This window comes from Cervus elaphus, chromosome 7, assembly GCF_910594005.1.
Source record: "Cervus elaphus chromosome 7, mCerEla1.1, whole genome shotgun sequence".
Lineage (NCBI taxonomy): Eukaryota > Metazoa > Chordata > Mammalia > Artiodactyla > Cervidae > Cervus > Cervus elaphus.
The window spans coordinates 51,594,538-51,619,448 of NC_057821.1; the positions used below are offsets into that span (position 1 = coordinate 51,594,538).

Here is a 24,911-nt window from a genome sequence, read left to right on the forward strand (position 1 = left end):
TTTATTATTCTTATGTGTATTATGGTGGTCTGTGATGAGTGGTCTTTGATGTCCCTATAACACTATGGCTCACTGAAGGCTCAGAGGAGGTTTAGCGTTTTTAACAATTATTCACTTGCACTTGTTTTGGACTGTGCTGCGTCTTCCTTGCTGCATGTGGCTTCAGTGGTTGCCGCACATGATCGCACTGCCCCACGGCCCGTGGGATCCTCCCGGACCAGGGATCAAACTCCCGTCCTCTGCATCCGCAGGCAGATTCTCAACCACTGGGCCAAAGGGAAGAGCCGGGGTGGAGCATTTTTAGTGATAAGCTGTTTAAAAATTGAGGTCTGCACACTGCTTTTCGGACACAATGCTATTGCCCTCTTGACAGGCTCCAGCAGAGTGTACACATACTTTTACCTGCCCTGGGAAACTAAACGTTTACGTGACTCACTGTATTGCAAGATTCACTTTATTAAGCCGAGCCCACTGTATCTCCGAGGTCTGCTTGTGCGGATCTGCGACAGGACCGGCGTCCTCACGTCGGAGGAGTCCAGGAAAAGCACCCGAGCAGGCCTCTTGGGGCACCCCGGGCTCCCGCCAGCTCTCACCACTAGGGGGCGCGCTGGGCTCGCCGGCCGGCCGCAGCCCTCCTAGCAGGTCCTGTCATTCTCTGTATAAACAAGTTACGTGCGAGTGTTTAGGAGATAAATTACGACCATGCCGGCTGCCTCGGAAGGAATGTAAACACAGCACTGTGGTCGGAGCAGACTCTGAAACTGACTTCATAATTTATAGCAGGCCCCCGAGTAGCTCAGAATAAAAGGGGGGAAAAATCCCTATTTAACTACACATATGATAAAGCAGACAGAAAAAAAAAAGTGTAAATCACAGCGAAATTTTGGAAAATATAGAAAGGAAGCCTCAGGATTAGGCAGACAGTTAGGACTTTATAAAACAAGATGTTTAACTGAGGTCGTCTTTGGATTGAAAACTCGCTCGGCATGCAAACGTCCCTGGGTGGGAGATGTCCCCTTGGGGGTATCTGGGGCCTGGTGACCGACTGGGGACAGCTTGCAGGAAGTGGGAATGCAAGACGAGCCCTCAACTCAGACTCAGCACCTGGAGAAGCTCTGCCTCGCTCAGGGGTCTGCAGGCTGCCCGGACCTCGGGCAGGACGGCACCAGGCCCTCTGCCCAGGCTGGTCCAGAAGTTCTCAGCCCGGCCTTCAGCATCTGTGACTGGGAAGGCTTGGAAACCAAGCAAGAAAGGAAATGGCCAAGAGGGACTCTCAAGGGAAACCACAGCTCCCTGGAGAAGGACGGATGGGAGCAGAGAGGCAGACCGGGGAGGCACGTGGGGGTCGACCTCTGTGCCCCGAATTGGGGGTGGACACATGCCTGGTCCTGCTTCTGTCTCCGATGCCGGGACTGCCCACACCCTCCTCACCTTCCCCTCTGGGCACGGGGATCTGACGGCCATCCAAGGAACCAGGGCCTATGTCCTGGGTGCCTGCCCTCTACTCTGCCGGTGGGGAAAGGAAAGCTCCAGATGCAGAGGCCCGGTGCACTCGAGAAGGACAGCGAAGGGCAGAGGCTCCTCAGGCCTTATCTCGCCTGGTTTTCCTTTAAGCTCCTTTCGCCTTCTGGTTTCGGTTTAGCCAGAAAGAGGGAGGGTGAAGCAAAGAAATAACAGAAAACGTTTCTCCTTCCCTTTCTCTCCCGAGAAGACCCACAATCAGAACCTGGCCTGCGTTACTCAAGGCTCAGACCCCACACCATGCCAATTACACAGCTTAGAAAAAAAAATCCTGCCCAGTGTAGAGTTGCATCGTCCTAGCGATCAGATGCCCGTGGAGGAGAGAGGTCCCCCTGGCAACTATTTGTTATATACATTTTATTGAAAAAATTGTACATCAAAATAGTTTGGCAAACTGTAAAAGTATACATAAGTGCAAATATATCCTCCTTTTAAAATACAAGCAAAGTGTGAGTATACACGAAGATCATAAAAATATCTTTAAACTATGGTGGTAGAAAACAACCTTGTAAAAACGTTGTATTGTCACAATACTGGAGACCACGTTTCTTAAACTAGACACATCGTTGCTAAATACTTTCTTGATAATGTTCTTTGGCACCTGTATCCAAAGGTAGCGTTTGGCAAAACACAGCTCTCCCACTGAGCCAGGCAACAAGATGAGGCTCTCTTGGAATCTTGTGCCGGGCACTGCCTTTTTTTTTAAAAAAGCACACACATTTTCCATAGACAAAGAAACACACACACACACAGCCCGTCTGCGTGTTTCGGACCCTGATTACTGACGGCAATGAAGATCCCAGAGTTCCACGTTTGTGTTTTCTGCGTGGTAAGTTTCACCACCTCCCGTCACTGGGAGCCTGCGTGTGTTTGGGGCGTCACCTCGCCAGGGGTTGTCCTCTGACCAACGGTGACAAACATCAGTGCCTGACGCTCACCTGGGGTCTCCAAGTGACTGGCGTGGCCACACTGGGAGTCCACCTCGGCCATCGCCCCTGCCCTGCGCTCACATGACACACGGCTTAATGTCCTGGCAGACGCTCTGGTGGTGGTGGTGGTGGTAGTAAGGGCCGCTGGCGGAGGGGTGGAAGGAGGAGACGCCGCTGAAGTTGAGGACGAAGTCCTTCCTGTCGCACACGGGCGTGGGGTGGTGCTGGTATCGAGGGAGCCCCACTGGAGGGAGAGAAGAGAAACGCCCTTCAGAAACGTTTGTCCCACTCAGGGCACGGCCTGTGACGCTTAAAGTTGTCCTTTAACATGCATCTCATTTTGACTCCAAGAGGGTGGGCCTTTCTATTGCTGAAAACCTGGGAGGGGAAACCCAGCCCCAGAAGTGTCCCAGAGCCGCCAGCTTTGGCCCCGGATGACTCTGGGATTCTGCTTTGGTGTTTGGTTCTGAGCGGCCCACAAGCACGGAGCGCAGGCCGCTCACCCAGAAGCCAGGCTCTCGCTTCCTGCGTTCCTGTTACTCCTGGGGGCCGGAGGGGCTCTAACGGCTCCGGCCCAGGCCCTGGGCGCCCCAGAACCGCCACCTCGGGCTCCCTCGCCTCTGGTTCCAGCCCCCCACCCTGGATCCAACTAACCGATCGCCTGGCAGCAGCGGGAGGAGGGCGGGGGCGGAAAACACTGGCGGCTGGAGGGGGCCGGGGAGAAGGCGCCCGTCTCCGGGGGTCGCGCCTCTAGACAAGGGAGACCCCGAGAACAGGGCCTGCCCTTGGACGAGGGCTCGGCCACGGCTCCTCCGCCGCGCCGGGAGCCCCTGGAACTCCGGGCCGGCCCGCAGCCTCTCCCCAGGCCTGAGGCCGGCCTCCTGTCGCCAAGTTTTGCTTTTGCTTTCTCGGCGCCTCCAGCCCGGGGGCCGCAGTTGGCTGGGGGTCCAGCGGCTCAGGCCTCTCAGGCCCCGCTGGGCTAGGCCTGCTCCCCGAGGCCTCTCCAGCCTCCCGCGCTGGGGAATCGGCAGCCCTCGCCGGTATCCGGCGGGCGGTTCTCCGCCCGCACACCCTACCCCGCGGCCCGGCGCCTCGCCCGGTCGCCCTGCGCTTGCGGAGCCGCCCGGCAGCCCCGTTAGCCAGGAGCTCGGCGCGCGTTCGGCGTTGGGCGGCGCCGCCTGCGGCCCACCGCGCGCCCCGACGCCAGTCCCTGCGCCGCGCAGGTGTGCCCGCCGGGAGCTAAAGCAGCAGGCGGCGCCGCTACTCGCGGCTCTAGTCCGCGGCCCCGTGTGGCGCTTTGAAGAGGCCAGAGGCCTCCGCGAGCACGCGGGCCTGGGCCTCCCGGGGTCGAGCTGGGTGCGCGCTCCGGACCCTTTCTCGGCCTCTCCGGTCCACTCGCAGCCCCGGGTTGCTGAGGGGCCTGGCCCGGGAGACGCCTGCCAGGCCGCGGGGAAGAGCGTTGGCGGAGGCGGGGGTCAGAGCACTGGAGGGGCGGTGGGGGTGAGGAGGGAGAAGCACAGCGTCCAGGCGGGCCAGGGCCTCCTCAGGCCGCAGACTAGGCCCGGAGGCCGCGCGAGTCCCCGCGGTTTGGGAGGCGGTGTCCCTTCTCCCCTAGACGAGCCGTGCCGCCGGTCTCCGCGCTTCTGGGACCTGGGCGCGCCTGGTGTGCAGGGCGGGGCGAGGGTGGCCTCTCAGAATGACCAGAAAGCTCTTCCTGCGCGATTTTGAAAGTCTAGGGAAGTGTTTCACAGCAACCATGAAACCTCGGGGTCCAGGTGGTGGCCGAGCGGGCAGCCAGAGCAGGGAGCCGGGAGGAGAGGCCGCAGCGCCCGCCAAGAGAACCGCTGGGCGGGAGAGCGCAGAGCGCGCCGCGCGCCGGCGCTGATTGACAGCCAGTCCGAGGGGGTTAAAGAAAATAAGAGCGGAGGGTCGGCTGTGTTGGTTACTTGTTGAAATTCCCATAAAACTGAACAAGACTCGGCTCTCAGTGGGTTGAGTCAGGCTGGAATCCTCTCCGGTGTGGTCCGCCCAGACGGTCTTTGTTTAGTTAACCTCTGAGACCCGCAGTTAAAAGGCCTATTCGGGAAACTTCACCGTCCAGGGAACCAACATCTTTTGCCCATTTCTGGGCTTCCTCTCTCCCTGACGCTCTGCTCCCACGCCGATGCGCGAACGTACAATGCAGGCGTATCAGCCTGGAAACCCTCTTCCACTTGGGGTGGGTGAGGGTCCGCTCCAGCCCCGCTTGCCCAGCACACCAGCCCACCGCAGAGGGGTTAATATGTTTATCTCCATCGTCCCCATAAACCTGGCTAAATATTCAAATTCCTTCCTCCACCCCGGTCTGATCCCTCCCACCTCTCACCGCCTTAGGCAAGTCAATAAATTTTCATAATCTGCAACCAACACAGTTTACACCAGCAACACTGCAAGCCGGGCCCAAGGGCAGGCCTTTCTCAGGGGAGCCCCCTCGGACTTGGGGCCTGCGGGCCTAGGTGGCACCCGGGTGCCATCGACTTGGTCCCACTGAGGGAAGGCCGGGGCACCCCTCCTCCCTGGCCACACGTCCTTCCTGTGAGGGTCCTCCGACCCCTCTGTTCCTGGAGGCCCTGTCTCCCTGCTCCCAACGCCTCTCAGCAACGGCCCAGTGCAGCCCACCCCGTGCACTCCAGGGGACAGAGCAAAACCAACTTTAAAAGACGAAAGCAGCCAAGGTCCCCTTCCAAGGTCCCCTAAGGAGCGAGCCTTCTCCCTCAGCTAAGCCAGGCCTGAGCTCTGAGCCCTGCAGCCCGCGGAGACGCTGGACCCGGGCGCTTCCCGCCCTCCTCGAGGGGTGGAAATTCCGGAGGCCCTGCGGGGGCCAAGGGTGCGGAGGAGGCCCTGTCACCCCACCCTCTCCAAAAGGGCTCCAGCGTCGCCTAGGCCTCGGCCGCCCGAGCAGGGAGGCCAGAGGCGACGGCCCGCGGCCGGGCCGCACGTTACCTGGGAGGTCCTCGCGGGCGTTTTGGTGCAGGTAGCTCTGCTCCAGCGAGTAGGAGGGCATGCTGTTATGCAGGCCGGCGGGGGCCGCGGCTGTGCTGCCTGGCGTCAGGGCGGGCGGCTGCTTGAGGTAAGGCGAGGCGCCGGGCGAGCTCCAGTGCGCCGCGGGGCTGGTGTAGGGCGAGTGGCACTCGATGGCGCTCGCCACGGCCGGGGACGAGGGCACGGGGCTGCTGCTGCTGTCCGGGCCGTAGTCCCCGCCGCCGCCGCCGCCGCCGCCGCCCCCGGCCGCGCCGACGGCCCCGGGCCCGGCGGGCACCGGGCAGCTGGCCATGTAGGTGGAGCCCGGGTTGGGCGACATGTGCGGGACGTGGTGGTGATGGTGGTGGTGCGGGTGCGCGTGGCCCGGGGCGCCGGCGCCCGCGTCGTAGCCCGCCGGCATCATGTCGAGGCCGCCGTAGCCGCCCTGCCCGTGGCAGGCGAGCGGCGCCGACGGGGGCGCCTGGAAGTCGAAGCCCTGCGGCAGCAGCGAGGCCCCGAAGCCCAGGCCGCTCACCACGCGGTGGTACATGGGCTTGAGCGCCTGGCACTTCCGCCTGAAGCCGCGCGGCCGGCGGCGGAAGGAGCCCTCCTCGAACATGAACTCGCTGGCCGGGTCGATGGTCCAGTAGTGGCCCTTGCCCGGCCGCCCGAGGCCCTTGGGCAGCTTGATGAAGCACTCGTTGAGCGAGAGGTTATGGCGCACCGAGTTCTTCCAGCCCTGGTAGGCGCCGCGGAAGAAGGGGAAGCGCGCCTGCAGGAACTGGTAGATCTCGCTGAGCGTCAGGCGCTTGGCGGGCGAGCTCTGGATGGCCATGACGATGAGCGCGATGTAGGAGAAGGGCGGCTTCTCCGGCCGCCGCAGCCCCGCGCTCGCCCTCTTGGCGCCGCCGCCGCCCGCGCCCGCGCTCTTGCAGGCGTTCGGGGCCGCGCCGGCCGAGGAGGCGGCCGAGGATGAGGACGAGGACGACGAGGCGGCCTCCAGGGCGGCGGCGGCGGCCGGCGGCGGGCTCATCAGGGCGGCCTGCAGCGCGCCGGGGCCCGGGCTGCGGGCGCGGCGGAGCGGGGCCGGCGGCGGGCGCGGCGGGGGCGGCGGCGGCCCGCCCTCGGAGGTCATCGGGCGCCCGGGAGCGGGGCCGGGCGGCGGGGGCGGGCCCGGGGCCGGGCGCGGGGGCGCGGGAGCGCGGGCGGCCCAGAGGCCCGGCGAGCGCCCTAGCCCTCCGCCCGGGCTGCAGCCGCGGCCGCTGCGAGCCAGTGCCTCGCCGTCGCCTCCCTCAGCCCTGCCGGCGCTTCTGGCCGAAGCCGCGGGCCGCCAGCGGCACCCGGCACATCCCTCCCCGGGCCTCGGGCCCGGCCTGCGCAGCGGCCTCCGGGCCGCGGAGCCGGAGTGGCTGGGCGGCTGCGCGCGCGAGCGGGGACCGCGGCCGGGACCCCGGGGACGAGCCCGACGTCTCCCCTCAGGAGCGCGGCTCGCTCTGTCTCTCGGACTTCCTCCTCCCGCGCCTCCCCCGTCCCCCCACCGCCCGCCCCCTCCTCCCCGCCCCCCCGGAGGGCGCGCGGGGCCGGCGCTCACTCCTCCTCCCCCCGCCGCCGCCGCCGCCGCCGCTGCTCCCTCGCTTATCTCGCTCCTGGCTCTCAGGGGTCCCCCTTGGCCTTTTAATGCCTCTCCGGGGCTCTCTCCCTGTCCCCCCACCCACCGGCTTGCAAGCCTAGGGATCGCAGCCCAGCTCACATTTGCCTCGGAAGACACCGCCGCCCCCGCCCCACAGAGCCCGACCACCTAGACTTTAGGGAACCTCCTTCCTCTCTGCCCCCGATTGCACCCCTGTCGCCCATCCAGGAGCCAAGCGCCCCCGGCGGCGCGGCCCACCCGGCTCCTCCCCTTCCCTCCCCCTCCCCCCACTTCCCCCCTCCCCGGGCCGGTCCTCGACCGAGTGTGCGGCCGCCGGACCTCCGTAGCCGCTGCCCCCGCGCCCGCGCCGACGCCGTCCGCCCGCCGCGATCAGACGCTGCTGAGCCCCCGCCGCGCGCCGGGCGCCCGACGCCCAGAGGTAACGCGCCGTCCCCGCTCCGGCCCGGCTAGCAGCCCCCGCAGCGGCGGCAGAGGCCGAGGCTGGGCCCCGTGGAGACTCTCCTTTCAGGTCGGAGAGGACGCCTGTTTGCATCTGTCTCCACTTCCTTTCGTTCCCACTTGAGAGTTTGTACAAAATGCAGGAAAGAAGGCCCCGCGTAGTGAGGAGTGAGGTGGCCGGGTTTGTTCTCTGTGTTGAAGCGGGGTGGCTGCTGTCACCGGCCTGACACCCCCGGCACCCGCGCCGCCCCCGCCGGTCCGAGAGGCCCCTCGAAGCTGCCCTCCAGGGACAGAGCTCCACCCAGCGTGGCCGGTCCTCTCCAGCTAAGCAAGAGGCAGGCCGGGACTCACTCCCAGTGAGACTGCACCGTTAGTTTCTGGATTACACGTGCAGGGTCTGGGCTGGAACAGGGTGGCGGGGAACGGAGGCCTGGGAGCCGCTGGGGCCGCAGAGGGCTGATGGGGGCGCCCGGAGCGGGTGCTGCAGACCGCGGACCGCAGGGGAGGCAGGGCTGCTCAGAAGGGACGGCTCAGCGGGGCGGGGAGAAAGAGGTGGTGCAGGGTCCCGAGAACGTGGCGGCCAGAGCCGCCCGGCTGGAACAGGCCCGAGGCAGGCCCTGGGGCTGCCCCTGGTCCGCGGGCGGCCCTGAGCCCCGGGCTGCTCCCGGCTGAGCGCGCCGGTGGGGCTGGAGGGGGGAGACGGAGGGCGGGAGGGGAGGCTGGGGGCTGGGCTGGGCTGGCCCCAGACAGTGACCTGAAGTTGAGTGGAAGCAGGCTTTTTCCATCAAACCCTGCCTGGATACCACACACAGAGGCCGAGTGTCAGTTTACTGCCCTGAGCCCGGCTCCTTTTCCCTAAGCTCCACTGTAATTAGACAAAGAAAACCTAAATTAGCTGAACAGGCGTCGACAGCTTCCTCCAGAGCACCCCTGGTACCTACATGGGAATGTGTCCGAAAAGGGCTTGATTGTAGCCGAGAGTCAGCTAAGAAAACACGGCCCAAATGAACTCAGTTTACCGCTCATTTCCAACAGAAAAAAGAAACAAGCCGCTCCTTTCCGGATGGGATGTTTTGGTTGAGATGGGGAAGGGGCTTTGCAGTTGTTTCCACTTCTAAGAATTCCTTTCTGAGTGACTGGTGAGCTTCTCTTTTTTTTTTTTGATAGGGGCCCATTAATTTCACGGTATTTTTTCTTTTACCCCTTTTGTCATTTTACAGGGAATAATTATAACTAAAAGTGGAGGTATTCAATAAATAGTGTGTTTACTAAATCAGTGCTTTAAATGTCTGAAAAATAATGAAATACAGTAGAAACTGGAGTGAGAAAAGAATATCTGAAAGGCGCTCCCCTGTGTGTGTGGCAACTGGCACAGCTGAGAAGCACAAGGACAAGGAAGGCAGTCATCTCCTTTGGAGCTGGGAGTGGTAGGCAGTGGATTTGGGGAAAATTCAGCAAGCAGACGTGTCACTGGCTCTCAACCCTCTCTGATTTCTGCACCTGGAATTCTGGGCACCTTGGATCTCAGGTCCTAAAAGCTTTTAGGATCCAGAGAATAAAGAAAAAAAAAAAAAAAGCACCAACCCTAAAACCAGGACGAAGTTAGTGTTAACCTAGCACACCAGTAGTTCCCAGTTTGGGAGTCTTTTTTGAGAATATGATGGAAGCTATGGAGACTTCTTCCAGAAAAAATACTCAATTTGCCTAGGATTTTAGAGGGTCCACGGATACTCAAAAAAAAAAAATATATATATATATATACATTTTTTGGCTTCTACCAACTTACCTGCTGTAAGTCATCAACAATTTTAAAAAACTCCTTTACCATCCAAGTGATGGTGCTTCCCATTTTACCTAAACCCTCTGAACTTGCGAGATACGCCCACCTGCTGTCTGGGGAGAGTCCTAGAAGGCCAGGCAGATGCTGGGGAGGCAGGAGGCTTTGGGCAGCAGGTCTGCAGACCTGGGGCCCCCTCCCCAGGGTCTCAGCGCTCTGTGCTCCAGGATCTTCCGGAGGTTGGGGCCGCTGGTAGTTATCTGAGCAGCAAGGGGCTCCTTGTCCAACCTCTTTCCTAGAGACCTCCCTTCTGCCTTTGGAAGCAGGTCCCTGTGTTCCTTGTAGGTTTCACTGCATTCATCTCATGTGACCGCCAGGTGGTCCCCTACCTTCCCCTTTAGAGATAAGGAAACTGCGGGCCCAGAGGTCAGATAATCAGTCACACGTGGACAAGTGACAGACCCGGCGGAGCTCAGGTCCGGGGTCTCAGCCCAGCGCTGCTGCCGCTACCGCTGCTGGGCAGCAAAGCCTCCGGGAACTTTGTTTGAATTACTGTTTCGTACACGTCTCCTGGGTGGGCATGCATGCAATACCAATTATGTCAAACTCTCTGTCCCCATAGGACTACCTGAATTTCTGTGTGGCAGGTGGTTGAAAAGGAAAGCTGTGCTTGTTTCTGAAATAGCCTTGCTCAGGAGGCTTCCATGCTTCCGAGCTCTTCCTGATAGCCTTTCACCGTCTCATAAACAGCAAAAGTCGACTTCTTTCTTAGGGGAAGGAAAGGTATGGTTCCTTAAAATGAGTACAGATCCGATCAGGCACTCCTCAGTTAACCAGAAATAGCGGGGTGCCCTGGGTCCCCTCCGCATCCCCGGAGCTGACCCCTCTCCGGTTGACTGTCTCCATCTGGGCTGTGGGTTCCTTTCTGCTGCAAACCCCAAGGTCCCGCCCCCTGCCCCAGCGCAGGGGAATGTAAACTTCGGGAAGCCTGTGTTTCTCTGATTCTGTTCTATAATCGGCATTTTATTCTAGGAAATCTCTTCATTATTGCGGTTTAAGTTTTATGTTCTTAGCATGCTTCTCAGCTGCGTGGGTTTTACATGAGATGGCTTAGACTAAACCAGCTACCCACCGGAGACTCACAGGTACCGCCCTGCTAGCGGCCCTCTGAGACCTCCATCACCAGCACCCTGGCCCTAGGCCTGCCCTCCCTTCCCCGCCTAGGGAGTCACCACTGCCTGATTCCAACAGAAAGCGACCACCCCGCCCAGCCTGTGCTTTGGTGCACAGCTAAGGTGGCCGCTCCAGAGGGCAGGTCGGCCCAGGGGATGAGCCTGTGTGAGGGAGCGTCCCAGAGGCCCATCTAAAAGCTCTGATTTACAATAGAAAGTCTGGCCCTGAGGCCAGGAGGAGGCGCCGGCTGGGCTTGGAGAGGCACCTGGGTCTGAGCGGCAACAGTGGGAACTTTACGCCCCTGTCTGCTGGCCTTCCCCGGCCCAGAGCGCCAGACCTCCGGGCTTGAAAGCCAGTCACCCAATTCCCAATGTTTATTTAGATATTCTTCCGCTCTCCAAAGCTCATGTCCCGGCGGGCAGGACTCTTTTACAGCCACCTTCCTGAATCCACGGGTGGGCGCCAGATCCCCGGGCCTGGCAGTGGGTGGGGGGCAGACTTGGTCACCCTGTTAGTGGATAAGTGGTGCCTGGGAGGAGGGCAGGGGTCCCGCATCTTACATCCCTGCAATGCTTGTGCTTCTAGGCCCCCCTACGCTGGGAAGCGCATCTCTGGGGTGCTTCCGGGAGCTGGCCCGGCTGGCTGCCCACCAGCCCCAGCTTGCTGCAGCTCCACGGTGAACCAGCCTTGGGTCTCTCCCCAACGGCCTGCTGTGTTCACTGGGGGTCGGGCAGGACTTGAGCAGTGTTCCCCTGGCAGGGGTGGTCATCCCTCCCAGGGATGGGAGCTCTGACGCCCTCAAAGGAGAGGAAGGGCAATGCTGGAACAGATACTAGGTGTCTGTCTCCTAAGGGGGCAGGAACCAGTACGCTTACAGTGGTGAAGGAACATTAGAGAAACTTGTCCCAGGCATTTCCAGTCTTGGGAGAAAACAGGCAGAACCAGTGTGGGTGCTGGAGCCCTTGAGCGAGATCCTTGAGGGTCGGCTTGGGGGCTGGGAGGGAGCCCCGCTGATGAGATGAAGACCTGGAGCCGGGCTGTGTCTGGGGAGCGGGCAGAGGGCGCCATGAACGCCCTGCATCTTTTCCCGAACCCACCCTGCTGGGCCCCTCGCACCCTGCTTCTGCGTCCCCAGGCTCGGGGGTGGGGGGGGGGTTGGAGAAGGGGAGGCAGCAGGCAAGCTGGGAGGCGCGGGCTGGCGGGCGGGGCGGGCCCAGAAGGAAGGAGGGTGTGCGCCCAGGGCTGCGGAGGCAGGAGCAAAGGCGTTCGCGCTGGGAGGTCGCAAGACCGCTCGGGAGAGGCCGGCCGGTCCGCGGAGAGGCCGCGGGCCTGGGGGCGCCGTGGAGGTCCCAGCCCCGCTCGAATCAGGGTTTCTTCTCTCGTCTGGCTCGTGCCCTCCCCTCCTGCCCTCCTTTCCCCCAGTAAATAAATATCTCCCCGGGCAGCGAACCCCCCGTGCTGCTTCGCGATGGATCAACTTCCTGGAGCATCAAAACCGCCCTTCTGTCTCCCCGCTGCGCTCAGGATATGGGGCGCGCTCACTTCTCTTCAAAAAAGGAAACGTAGCTCTTCCAAAAATATAAATCAGCTCTGACGTCCAAATATTTCTTTTGTCCTCCAGCATCCTCTGCACGGATAAATAAAGCGTGCTCGGCGCCCAGCGCAGACTCGGGACCTCTGGGCGCCCAGACGCCGTCTAGGTCCTAGGAGCTGCCTTTCAGGAGCCTTCCCTCCGACGTTCCCCCCATTCCCGCCCTCCCCCGCCCCAGCCTGGCAGAGGGTCCCCTTCCAGAGGCGGCCTGACCTCGGTGACTCGGGAAGCCTGCTGGAGGGGAAGGGAGTGCTCGCTGGTGCTGGGACAGGGGCCTGGGAACGCACCCGAGGCCTTGAGTGCTAGACAAGCCCCAAGGCCGCCTCCCCAGGCCCACCTGGCCTTCGGGGAGTCTTCCTAGAAGGGAGCGGCCACTGGCTCCCCAGCGCGGTTCCCACCAGAGGGCCGCCGCCTCTTCCAGGCAGGCCCAGAGGGCCTGGAGACCGACATCTCCGAGAACTGCGGCCTCTCCGCGGCTTGGTCCCAGGGGTTCCCAGCCCGTCCAACCTCGAATGGTTGGACCCGCGTCAACCTCACCTTCCCCCTTCCCGATTTAGGAGAGGTGTCAGATTCTTGGTTAGGGCTTCCAAAAGAAATCTATACCGAGGAAAGCATAGGACAGCAGGGCGCTGGGTAGGTGCCCCGAGAAGTAACAGGACATCCCAGGTTGGCCTGTGTCCCTGACACCCTGGTGCTGGGAGCCCACCAACCTTTCTGCTGCCCCCCCCCCCCCCCCCCCCCCCAGTAAATCACCCTGCAGTGCCCACAAGGTACAGCCTGAAGGCGCTGGTCCAGGCAAGGAGTCTCCACCTGCCTGGGCCCTCCCCGCCTCCGCCTTGGCCGGGAGGCCTCCGGGCTGCGTGATGGGAGCTGTTCTCCAGCCCCCCTTCTCCAGGGGGGTCTTTATTGATGAGCTGCCTCGAAACTCCCGCCCGAAACGCCCCAGAAGGGTTTAGACGATCCATCACCCGCCACTTCAAGAATGCTTCCTCCCTTTCAAACAATCCTCGCACACCAGACGGGCTGCGATGGGGCGGGGCGCGGACTTGAAAAAGGACAGCTAGAAAATCAACGTCCAAACCCTCCCACAGCCTTTCGGAAACAGGGACTTGGGCCAAACATCCCTCCGGATGATTTACGCGGCCCGGTGGTCCCAGCCCCAGACCGTGGACCCTCCTTGTGCGGGCAGCGCGAGGCCAGCGCGCGGCGCGTCCACGCGCGCGCGTCTCCGCGGGGCGGTTCGAAAATTAGGGGAAACGCTTTCCATCTCGGGGTTCAGGGCAAAAGGAGAGCCCGGCCTGTCTGTCACGGTGTCCTTGCTGATGAGAAAGGTGGGCGGCAGAGGGCAGGCACGGTTTTCTGGAGCCGTCACTGAGTGCCATCCCCCGAGAGAGAGGGGCCCCGGGTGTCTCGGGGTCGCGGGCTGCCGCCCCTCCCCCAGGTGAGCGCAAGTTCCTCTCGCTCCCGCCGGGTGGCGCCAGGCCCTCGGGAATCGCGGGGCCCGCTGCGCCCCGACCCCGCCCGGCCGGGCGGCCGCCCCCGCCGCTCCCGCCGCCCCCGGCTGGCCACCTCCGACGCCCACGACCCGCCACCCTGGACCCGCCGGGCCCAGGCGACTGAGTCCGGCGCTCGCCCCCTCGGACTCGGTGGCCACTTTAGGTCCAGACCCCTCAGGCGTTAAGGCAGAAGACGGCCCGTCAGATGCTCGGGACCCTCCATGGAAACGCGCTCTGCCTTGCGAACCAGTTGGTCTGCAGAAGAAAGTCAGGCTTCGGTTTGGCCTCTCTGCTTTCCCGCCGCCAGGAAGGGGCCGGGACGGCCCGCCTGGAGCTCCGGCCACAGAGGTCTAGCACAAAACAAGCGACAGACCGACCGCCGGCCGGACACTGGACAAGCCAGTCGCTTAGTCCCCGCGCCCGGGAAAGCGCTTTGAGCACTCGACAGCGGCGAGAGACTGCAAGACCGTCTCTTGTCGTCTGGGTCTAAGTGACAGGAAGAGAAGTTTGCTTTTATTATTTCTTTTTACAAAGGAAAGCACCCCACATTTGTCTTGGCAAAACGCAGAAGGGAGTTTTGCGGGTCCTTCGGGGCAGGCTGCATACGTGGGGTGGGAGGTAACAGGCAGGGCAGTGGTGGGCCTGGGAGTCAAAAGGCCAGGACTGCTGCTCCACGCTGTCACCACCGGCCGGCCTCTGTGACACCGCGTGGGGGGTGGGGCGGCGGCGGCCGAGCTTCACATTTTAGGAGATAAGAAGGCTTTCTCCATCTAGTCTGACTTTTATTTTCAAACTCCTCAAAGTTAACTTTATTCAGGTATACCTTACACAAAATAAGGGCTTCCCTTGTGGCTCAGCGTGTAAAGAATCCGCCTGCAATGCGGGAGACCTGGGTTCGGATCCCTGGGTTGGGAAGATCCCCTGGAGAAGGGAAAGGCTACCCACTCCAGTGTTCTAGTCTAGAGAATCCCATGGACTGTATGCCCATGGGGTCACAAAGAGTCGGACACTACTGAGCGACTTTCATGCACAAAATAAAACACACCCGTTTAAATGAAGAGGTTGTGTTTTATTATATTTTTTCTTACTAAAAGTTTCAGAAGTGGAGCTATCCCTCAACACCCATCATCTTGATTTTCATTTCTTGCGAAGATATTTCAGGGCAAATACAGACACCATATTTTTAAAATCCCCCTTATTAGTCCTCTCCATGCCCTCCAGCTCTGGCTCTCTTGTACCTAAAATTGCATTTTGGGGCAGACAGGCACCTTCCTTTGGGGACTTGGAGACAGGCTGAGATGTGCGTTTTAAAAGCAGAACTCTCTCTCCTGCTGCCCTCTCCCCCAGTGACTTCCAGCCCGAAGTTTCTGGGCTTTCCCAGCCTGCTGAGCTGGTGAGGGGTGACAGCCCTTCCCATCACTGGTGGGTGCCTTAGCAGTAAGCTTCAGGGGCACTCATTTGTGCAGTCCCCAGAGTTACCCCACACTGCCTCTACACACATGCACCAGATCATACATACAGAATTCACTCTCTTGCAAGATCACGTATGTATAAAGACGTATAAAGTGTCCTTTCACTTTATAAGGGTGCAATGTATGTGTGTGTGGACCATACAGTGCTTTCCAATTGTTTACAGTGGCCAGCTGGAAAATTTTTTTCTTTCCATATTGTTCAGAAGCACCTGTGGAAGCTGGGGTGAGGGGGCCATGAGGGGCAGGGGGTAGACCAGAAGGCCCTGGTTGACCCATATCCCCAAAGCCCAGCGTGTATCAGGACTCTGATGTTGGTCGATTTGTCTGATTTTCTCCCAGTCCGCCTAGCCATACCTGGTATCTTTGTTCTCAGCCTCCCACTTAAAGCAGCCAGAGCAGGTGGGGACAGATGTGACGTCGTAGGTGGCCTTTGACAATTGCACCTGCTCCTGGTGACGGTGAGCTCTTGGTTAAGTCTGTGAGCTTCAATTTCTTTTTCTCCATGTGTGTAAAATGGGAATAAAAAATTTAAGTGCCGCCTCCCACAGTGACTATAAAGATGAAATAAACATTGTGAAAAAATTAACATTTTGAAATGTATCCATGTATAGTTATTTTTGTCCCCACCCAGAAAAGTGCTGTTTGGTTATAAGGTTCTCTGAAGCCTCACGTCCCTGGGAGCGCCCCTTCTCTCATCAATCTCTTTCGTGCACTTTTGGTTGGATTCTTAATAAGGAAAAGATGGGCCCTTTGTCTGCAAGTTTAAGCCCGCCTTTGCGGGCTGGGGTCTCGGCTCTTAGGGTGTGTGCGGGCTCCGTAGCTCCACCGCCGAGGGCTCCCCGGTGGCAGGAGGCTTCCCTGCACCAGATCTCGCTGCTCCTGGAGTGAGCAGACTCTTTCGCAGCACCCGGGATGGCGGCACGCTTGCAGCCCGGGGGCTGGCGCAGGCGGACAGCTGGGCGCGGCGTGCGTGCGTGCGTGCGTGCGTGTGTGTGTGTGTGTGTGTGTGTGTGTGTGTGTGTGCGCGCGCGCGCGCGCGCTCTGGCTGAGGACCCACTAGATCGAGGAGAGCAGAGCGCCAGTCGTCCTGATAGTGTGCCCGCAGAAAAGCGAAACGCCCGCGTACGATGCCCGGCGCGCCGGAGGCCCGGGTGTGGCGCGTGGGCTCGCTCCCCAGGGGCCGGTGGAACCTCCGACAGCGGCTCTGCACCGCGAGCCCCGGGGGAAGCCCGCCAAGTGCGGACAGAAAGCGAAGCTGCGGGCTGTGCCGGGGCGACAAGGGGTCCTCGCCGGCGGTGGTCTCCCACCAAGCGGCGGCCCACGTTCGCGTTCGCGGTCTCACAGTGGACTTTCCTCCATCCCGCCTCGTCTCTCCTTTGCGAGAGGCGCAGGCTCTGGGCGGTGCCGCGCGGGCGGCGAGGCAGGCGGAGAACCCTCCTCCGGTCTAGCCCAGCGCCAGGCCACCCCGCTGGGCTCCCGAAGCTCTGATCGGAAAATGTAACGTGCAGTTTGAGAAGCTAACATTGAATATACACTAGGGTCGCACACGCTATATAGTTCATTTATTTCTGTGTCCCCGACCGTGCGCCGTGCCATTAGTAGTTGTGGGACCACGAGCAAGTTGCTGTTTATGGACTTCGCTTTGTCACTTCTCTCACCGGGATCGTAATAACAGCAACGAGTTCAGACAGTCGAGCTCCTAGAACCAACAGCGTGCCTCGCGGAGGGCGCGCCGCAAACCTTGGGGTGGGGTGGGCGGCGCGGACCCGCTGCCCTCGGGCCGGGGTGGGCGCGGGCCGGCTGCTTTCCCGGCGGCCTCCGTCGAGGCCCGGAGCCGGGGCCCGGGGGGCGGCTAGGGACGACTGGGCCCCCGCGCCTATCCCAGCGCCACCTCAAGCTCGGTGCTTCCTGTTAGTTTTCGCATTTAGTCAGAATGAAGACTTAGAAACGCAGCCCGGAGGACGTAGAGGCTGGCGCGGGACCTGCGGGCGCCAGGCCGGAGCCCGGCGCGCGGAGCAGGTGCGGCGGGCCCAGCTCCACGGCCGATCCGGGGCTGCTGGCGCGTCGGGCTCTCGGGGCACAGCCTGTCCCCGCCTCGGCTTCGACACCCGCCGCTCCGGGCAGCCAGAGCGCTCGGCGGCTCCAAGGCGAGGTGCCCCCCTGGGTGGGGGCGCCACACGCTCACAGGGCAAAGAGGGCGGCGAGTGTGGCAGCCGGGGATGGAGAGATTTCGTTTTCGCGCCTTCCGAGTGTCCGCCTCGGGTGCTTCGCTGCGCCGTCGCCGGATACTGCCCGGAAAGGCCGACCGGACGCGGCCGCTCTTCGGCTGTCGGCTGCGCTCGGGGCCGCCGTGGCCCCTCCGCCGCGAGGGCGGCACGGCGGGTCCGCGCGGAACCTCGGGCCCGGCGGCGCAGAAGGGAGGAGAGGAAGTCTCCTGTTGAACCACATCAAATGCAGATTCTCTTGTCTTAAGAAAAGCGGAAGGATGGGGAAGTGGAGAGACAGCGGATTCACCTGAGGCGTCAAAGGCCTTTTCAGACTCTGGCCTCTGGTGTGTCTGGCTTCTCTGCGGGCGACCGAAGGCACCTCGTCGGAGAGTGCGTTTTACCTGTAGAAACACCTTCGCAGCTTAAGGGCCACTGAAATAAACCACGTAGGTAGACTCCTAAAGCAGTCTGGCACAGAGCCGCTTTTCTTCACTGGCGTCATTTGGCTCCTCTGCGTTGCTTGTTCCGTCTCCAGGTTGGAGGCTTTGCAGTTTCACACCGCTTGGCCATGTGTGAACAACTCATGAGAGTGAAGTCGCTCAGTCCTGTCCGACTCTGCGACCCCATGGACTGGAGCCCACCAGACCCCTCCATCCATGGGATTCTCCAGGCAAGAGTAATGGAGCTGGTTGCCATTTCCTTCTCTAGATCTTCCTGACCCAGGGATCGAACCTTCCTCTCTGGCATTGTAGGCAGACACTTTACCGTTTGAGCCATCACGGAAGTCCAAACTTTCCCCATTAATGCAGACCCGGGATACATTCAGAATTTTGTTTTCCCTTTGGAAGGGTAGTGCATTTTTGGAAAAAGCAAATGCCCTTCTTGTTTGGTGTTTAGCTGAGTGTGAGTGGGGCGCCGGCTGGAGGCCCCGGGCAGAGAAGACCAAGGAGATTGGCTTTGAAAGTGGGACGCGCTGGACGAGTCAGAGTCACTTATTCCTTCTTCAAGTCTCTGGAGTTAAAATATGCTGAGAATCTTAAACTGTGAGCGGTTTCCTTTCATCAACTTTCCATTCAGCAAAAGGGGCTCTGAGTGCCGGCCCCACCCCCACTGAAAGGAAACCGTTTGGGATCCGAAAACTCACAGCTAATCCGCCAGCGCTGGGGTCTGGGCGGATAGAGGGACCCTGGGCAGACAGGGTTTGGGGTAGAGGCTGGAGGCGGGGCCTCTGCAGGTCTGGTGGACAGGGAGCCCCTCTGAGTCACGGCCTGACCGCGCTGGGGGTCTGGCCGGTGTCCGGGGCGGCGATGTGGAGGGGGCGGGGCTGGCGGCCTCCCTGGGGAGCCCTTTCCAGGGGAAGCGGCTCAGCCCGAGGTCCCCGCAGCCGCTGGTCTGGTGGAGGGTGTGCCCTGGCGGCGGGCAGAGGGAAGGGCCCTTCTGAGCTCGGTGGAGGGGATGGGACAGCAGCCTTTCCCTCCTGTGGTTTCTACCTGTGAACACGGCGGGGGTGGGGGGGGCTCCTGGAAAGGGCTGAGCCTGGAGACCTTTGCGTTTGTGAGTTGCTTACCAGGAAAGCTTTGCTGTGTATTTTATGGACATAGGGATTTAAGAAAAAGGAAAAGAAAAGAATGTAGATGCGTCTAGCAGGTAAGTATGACTGGAAAATAAGGGGTTTTTTGTTTTTTCAATGTTAGCAAACGTGTGTCTGTAGTAATGTGAAAATGGTAGGTAATTTGAGGTTTCTTGATTTCATTATAATGCATTCCCAATCCCTTTCTAACCAGGAAATTGTTTTGGAGGCCACAGTTCAGTTGATGTCTGAAGCTTGGCTATCTCTACTAGGTGAGGGTCAGAACTGGTAATTGTAGATAGCATCCTTCAGAAGGTTCCTGGCCTAAAATATTTGTAGTTTTATGGTTCTCATTCTCAGATGAGGTGTCAGTTCTCTAACTTATGATTTTGAGAAACTCAGTCGCATCATCAAAGTCACCTTCATGAAAAAGTTAAAACCTTAAAGAAAAGGTTTAAATTTTGAAAATTTAAATGACTTTAAGAGATTCTAAATTTTCCTTTTGTGTGATAGCTTGCATTGTGTTTCCTTGTGACTCATTTTGTCTTTTCTAGAGAAAACAACTTAGCACGTGTCTGTTAACCTCCCATTAATCCTTTAGAGAGGGAGAGAGGTAAACTTGTCTTCACCCCTTGAAACAAGGAAAGTGGAGTCATTGCAAGGAGAGTAAGCCCTGAGGTCAAACAGATCGACACCTTCATTGATAACAGGGAGGTTCAAGAGAGCAGGACGTTGAACAGTGGGAAAAAATGTGCTTTAAAATGTTTGTGTTATCTAGAGATTTCTAGATATATTTCTCTGTTTGCCCAGCATCTTGTCCCCCCTCCTCCCTGCTAGTGACAGCATCTCACGTCCCTCACACTGGGGGCTAGCCTGGGGCAGTCACTCATCGTCTGTGGTTGGCCCTGTGCAGGTGTGGGGTCAACCTCCAGGACCTGGAGCCCTTCCAGGGATGCTCAGTAAAGGTAATAAACAGAGATGCCACTTGGAGCTCCGTGACCATCTGGTCACCTCCCCAGCTGCTTGACAGAAGCCCACTCACAGTAGACACGGGCTCCAGGAGGAAGCAGAGGAGCAGGATAGTGGTGTGCTGACCACACTGTTGGAGGACTGGCCACACCCTGGAGCTCTCATTTCATTCCTTGGTTCTCAGACCATTTTCGAGTACCACTCTGTGCAAGGCACGGTTCTAGGTGCTGTGCTGGGGGACATTCAGGGAGGGGACAGCCAAGGTCTCCGCTTTTAAAATTTAAGTTCAAGGAAACAGACAACAAACAATTATGTACAAGACAACCTTTCAGACAAGAGAAAAGTGAAGACAGACCGTGAACACTTTCTGATGTAATGTGGGAGAGGAGCAATGGCTTTCCCTTTCCAGGTTCTGTGGCTGAAACCCCCTGTAATAAAGGGTAAATTAACAACAGAAAGCTGAAACTCCAATACTTTGGCCACCTGATGCGAAGAACTGACTCATTGGAAAGACCCTGATGCTGGGAAAGACTGAAGGTGGGAGAAGGGGACGACAGAGGATGAGATGGATGGATGGCATCACTGACTCAATGGACATGAGTTTGAGCAAGTTCCGGGAGTTGGTGATAGACAGGGAGGCCTGGTGTGCTGCAGTCCATGGGGTCGCAAAGAGTCGGACACGACTGAGCAACTGAACAAGGGAAAAAGAAAAAAAAGAAGAGAAAAGCAAACATAAATTCAACAACCTGTCTGTGTCCACAGGAGAGACCCAGGAAAACAGAGTCACTCCCTGAAATGGCCAAGCCTTCTGCTTTGACACCATCTTCAGCTAAAAATGAAAGATGTTGAGGTGGGGGTCCCCAGAAAGAGCTCAGGGACAAGGAAGTGGTCCCCAATGCAGAGCTGGTCCCCACCTTCTCAGGTGATGAGTGTCTCCTGTGACTGTGAGTCCCCGTTGGCTGCCCGGTGCAGAGGGGTACAGGACAAAGAGAGGCTTCCCTCATAAATATGGGCATCCTTCCGGAGGGCTTCTAGGGTTTCAGAGCTTCTCCTGTGTCTGCCTTTCCTCAGATAATCTAAATCATTCTGGGGGGTAGCATATTCTGTACTGGAGGTGATAACAGAGCAGGCTGACGCAGTGCAGAAATGGACGCTGGGTACGGGTCAGCCATGGAGGACCTGGGGGTGTCATTGACCTGGATGTGATGGTCCAGAGACACAGCTCTGGGGAGATAGGGCAGATGGAGCGGCAGAGACAAGGCCCTGAGGTGTGATCTCGGGGTGTTGAGGGTACCCAGGATCTGGGTGCCTGGGTTGACGAGCCCCCACCAGGGGCAGGCGTTTGTGATGAGTGAGGCGTCACTGGTGGGCGGTCATCGCGTCTGCCTTCTGGGCTCTTCTTTGTTCAGGCTGTCAGCCCTCCCCCCACAAATGCTCACTATTCTCCTAGGTCACATGACGTCACCAAACTTCCCTTTCTGGCCACACGTCTTGCGTCTTGCAGGATCTGAGCTCCCTGAGCAGTGATTAAACCCGAGCCCTCAGTGGTGGAAGCATGGATTCTTAACCACTGGGAATTCCCCAGACTTTTTATAGTATAGCTCAATGGGTCACAAAGCTTTATTTTAAATGTTTAGTTAATTATTTATTTGGCAGTGCTGGATCTTAGTTGTGACATGTGGGATCTTTGACTTTTCTTGTGACATGTGAGATTTTTTACTGATGGCATGTGAGCTCTTTCTTAGTTGCAGCACATGGGATCTAATTTCCTGACCAGAGACAGGACCCAGGCCCCCTGCGTTGGGAGCATGGAGTCTTGGCCACTGGACCAGCAGGGAAGCCCTGGTTACAGAACTTTTGACTGTCATCTTTCCCCATTTTCCACGAGGCACTCATATTTTACTGGTGTATGTTTTGCAGATACGCTGATTTTTTTCTCATTTTGGTCACAGAGGCACATTATTCCTGAACTCTGCAGACACTGAGGTCTGGCCCTGCGACTGAGCTGGGTCAGTGAGGGATTGGAGGAGACCCCATTTAGTTCAGTGCTCTCCTGACTGTGGTGGGTGCATGTGCAGATCTGGAACTCAGGCTGCTGGGGAGGAGCAGAGGGGGCCACTCTGCTTTTAAGGGATGGAGGCAACCGCCGTCGTGTGAAGCTGAGAGTTGAGCACAGGGTCTTAAGGAAGCTGACGAGGGAGCTTTTTTATGGTTGTTAAGTAGGTGGGAGAGTCATGCTTGGAAATCAAAAGTGGTTTGTTGAGTTTTTAACCTACAGTGAAAGGGAACCAGAAACCCCTAAGGATGACCCAGGCTGTGGCAGAAACCCTTCCTCATACACTAACTCAAGAATCTTGTGTAGGACAGGCTTTGAAACTGGCGCTGTTAACAGCTTAGTGATGTCAACAAGACCCCAGATGTTCTGTCTCTCTGCTCTGCTGGCCACAGAATCCACTGCGTCCTAGAACTCATTTATGTCATGGCTACAAGAGAGCTGTGTCTGGATCTCCATGCTTCACATTCAGAAAGACTTGTAAGGGGAGAGTCTCTAGCAGTGGAAGGAAAGTTAGCTTCTCCTCCCTTCTGGAGCTAGTTTAGGTCCTATACTTCCCTTTGTGCTGGCAGCAGTCTCCATGGAAGATCTTTCATGGATGATCCAGCCAGTCATGGGCAAATGCAGTGGACTGGTCTACTAAGACTCCTTCTCTGGGGTCTGAAATGGGGTCAGTCTTCCCTAAATCACATGGATTCATTGGATTAAGATTAAATTCATTGGATTAAGAAATGAAATCCAGGTCCTGTAAGAAGGTAGGAGGGGAAATGCATGCAGGATGGAAAGTATGTAGGAGGCTTTTAGGGTGAAAAGTGAACCTGTTAGTCACTCAGTCATGTCTGACTCTTTGCGACCCCATGGACTGCAGCCCATGAGGCTCCTCTGTCTGTGGAATTCTCCAGGCAAGAAGACTGGAGTGGGTTGCCTGCCATTCCCTTTTCCAGGGGATCTTCCTGACCCAGGGATCGAACCCTGTCTCCTGCATTGCAGGCAGATTCTTTACCATCTGAGCTGCCAGGGAAGAAGAACCTGAAGTAGATGATTTGACTGCCAAAGAAAACGTAGTGTGGGAGGATATGGGATCTGTTTTTTTTTTTCAAAATTGTAAGATTCTATTTGTCTGAAATTGAATCTCTGTTCCTGTCTGAATGTGGGGGCAGAGTGGGGTAGGAGAAAAAGACAGTGCTCCCTAAAACTATCACCAACATTAGCTAAGGTGCTGGTGAACACACAGATTCAAGAGATTTAGATGTAGTATTTAAGGATGAGGTCTGCGGTACTCCATTTTAAAACAGTGATTCATATGCATCTAATGCAGCTTGTCAGCTGAACTCCATTTGGAAACCACTGGTAATGGGTACAGAATACACATTTTTTTGAGCACATATGGAACATTCACAAAAGCTGACCATGTCCTGGGCCACAAAGCAAGTCTCAATAAATTTCAAAGAATTTACATCATATGAATCACGTTCACTCACCACAATGCAACAGATTCAGATATATCTTACAAGAACATAAGAAAGAGAGCTTAAAAATGTATTTGGGAGCATCCCCCCAAATTATGAAATAATGGTTGAGTTGCAAATCTTGTCATAAGAGAAATTGTGAAATGCTGAGAGCTGACAACAGAGAAGACACTCCATGTGAAAGTGCAGCTAAGGCAGTACTCAAAGAGAAATTTATAGCTTTGGAACCATTTATCAGAAATTAAGAAAGAGGAGGGTTTCCCAGGTGGTGGTAGTGGTAAGGACTCCACCTGCCAATACAGGAGATGCAAGAGACATGTGTTCCATCCCTGGATTGGGAAGATGCCCCGGAGTAGGAAAGGCAACCCAATCCGTTATTCTTGCCTGGAGAATCCCAAGGACAGAGGAGCCTGGTGGGCTACAGTCCATGTGGTCACAAAGAGTTGAATGTGACTGAGCTTGCACATGCACGTAAAAAAGACGAAGAGCAAAGAGGCTAATGGCCAAGTCCAAGAAACCAGATTGAGGCTGGTAGAACCATCCAAAGAAACAACTCATTAGTCTGAATTTTTACTGAGAAACGACAGTGCCCACTCAGGGGCATTTAGTGGAGGATCCTTAGAGGCTCTGGTTTGGGAGGGCTGCAGAGTCTGTTTCAGAAGCGGCATCACCAGAAGGACACCAGATCGCAGCACAGACAGCTGAGGAAGGGCGCCCGACCGTGGCTGCCGCGCTCAGCGCCCCGGACACTGACCACAGACGTCAGGGCCTCCTGGACGGACTAGTGCCTCTGAGGGACCTGGCCAGGGAGGGGTGTCTCCATCTCAGGCCTGGTGCCCATTTCCCCACCTGCTCTGTCTCAGAGGGGTCTGGCTGGCAGAGTAAATCCCAGGGTGAACCCAGTGCAGGGGGCTGGGAAGACGAGTTTCTTTCTGGCTTCCGCCTTGGGAGACAGAACTCATTATGGAGGAAATTCAAAAGACATGGGGTCGGAGGGTGCAAGGCAATACCTTCTGAATTCAAGAAGGAGGGAAATTGTAAAGATCATGGCAGACAAATATCGATAAAATGGACAACCTGCTTCTGCAGTATTGAGATAATTTACAGACCAAAAGATGTTTCTTGGAAAAGAATAATAATGTGGACAAATCTCTGATGAGACTTAGAAAAACATCAATGTTCCACATACACAAAAATATATCAGGAAAGAGTGAAGTTAGAGGATTTATCATTCATAAATGAATGATTCTTCATCGGCTTGGGATTCAGCGTCCTGAGAGAGGTGATCTCTGTGTGAGTCTGACTCAGATGCTGGCCCTCCGCGTGTGGGAAGAAAGGCATCTCTGGCTCCTGGATTTCCAGGTGGCGAGTATTTCCTCCCAACAGGACTGTGCAGAGTAAGAAGCATCGCAGAGGGGCAGCCAGCAAATGCGGAACATGTGGTGCCTGCAGTGCAAGTTATTTTGTTGGTTCTGTATTGATGGCTAGAGGACATGGCAACCCATTCCAAGATTCCTGCCTGGAAAATGCTGTGGACAGAGGAGCCTGGTAGGCTACAGTCCATGGGCTCACAAAAAGCTGGACACGACTGATGG

General features: G+C 57.9%; 2 protein-coding genes across 2 annotated transcripts in view; one reads left to right on the top strand and one right to left on the bottom strand.

Moving 5' to 3' along the window:
- Window positions 1-1,863: 1,863 nt before the first annotated feature.
- FOXF2 (forkhead box F2) lies at window positions 1,864-7,341 on the bottom strand. Its single transcript, XM_043908680.1, has 2 exons — window positions 5,433-7,341; window positions 1,864-2,694 (listed from the first exon to the last, which is right to left on the bottom strand). Exons 1-2 carry the CDS (start codon window positions 6,583-6,585, stop codon window positions 2,528-2,530), a joined length of 1,320 nt encoding a protein of 439 aa, XP_043764615.1. The 5' UTR covers window positions 6,586-7,341; the 3' UTR covers window positions 1,864-2,527.
- LOC122696847 (protein transport protein sec31-like) overlaps window positions 7,128-24,911 on the top strand; it is a 39,847-nt gene continuing 22,063 nt past the window's right edge. Inside the window, exons 1-2 of the mRNA XM_043906966.1 lie at window positions 7,128-7,151; window positions 7,253-7,519. Of these exons, the coding sequence (XP_043762901.1) occupies window positions 7,128-7,151; window positions 7,253-7,519 (291 nt within the window). The remainder of the gene's footprint in view (window positions 7,152-7,252; window positions 7,520-24,911) is intronic.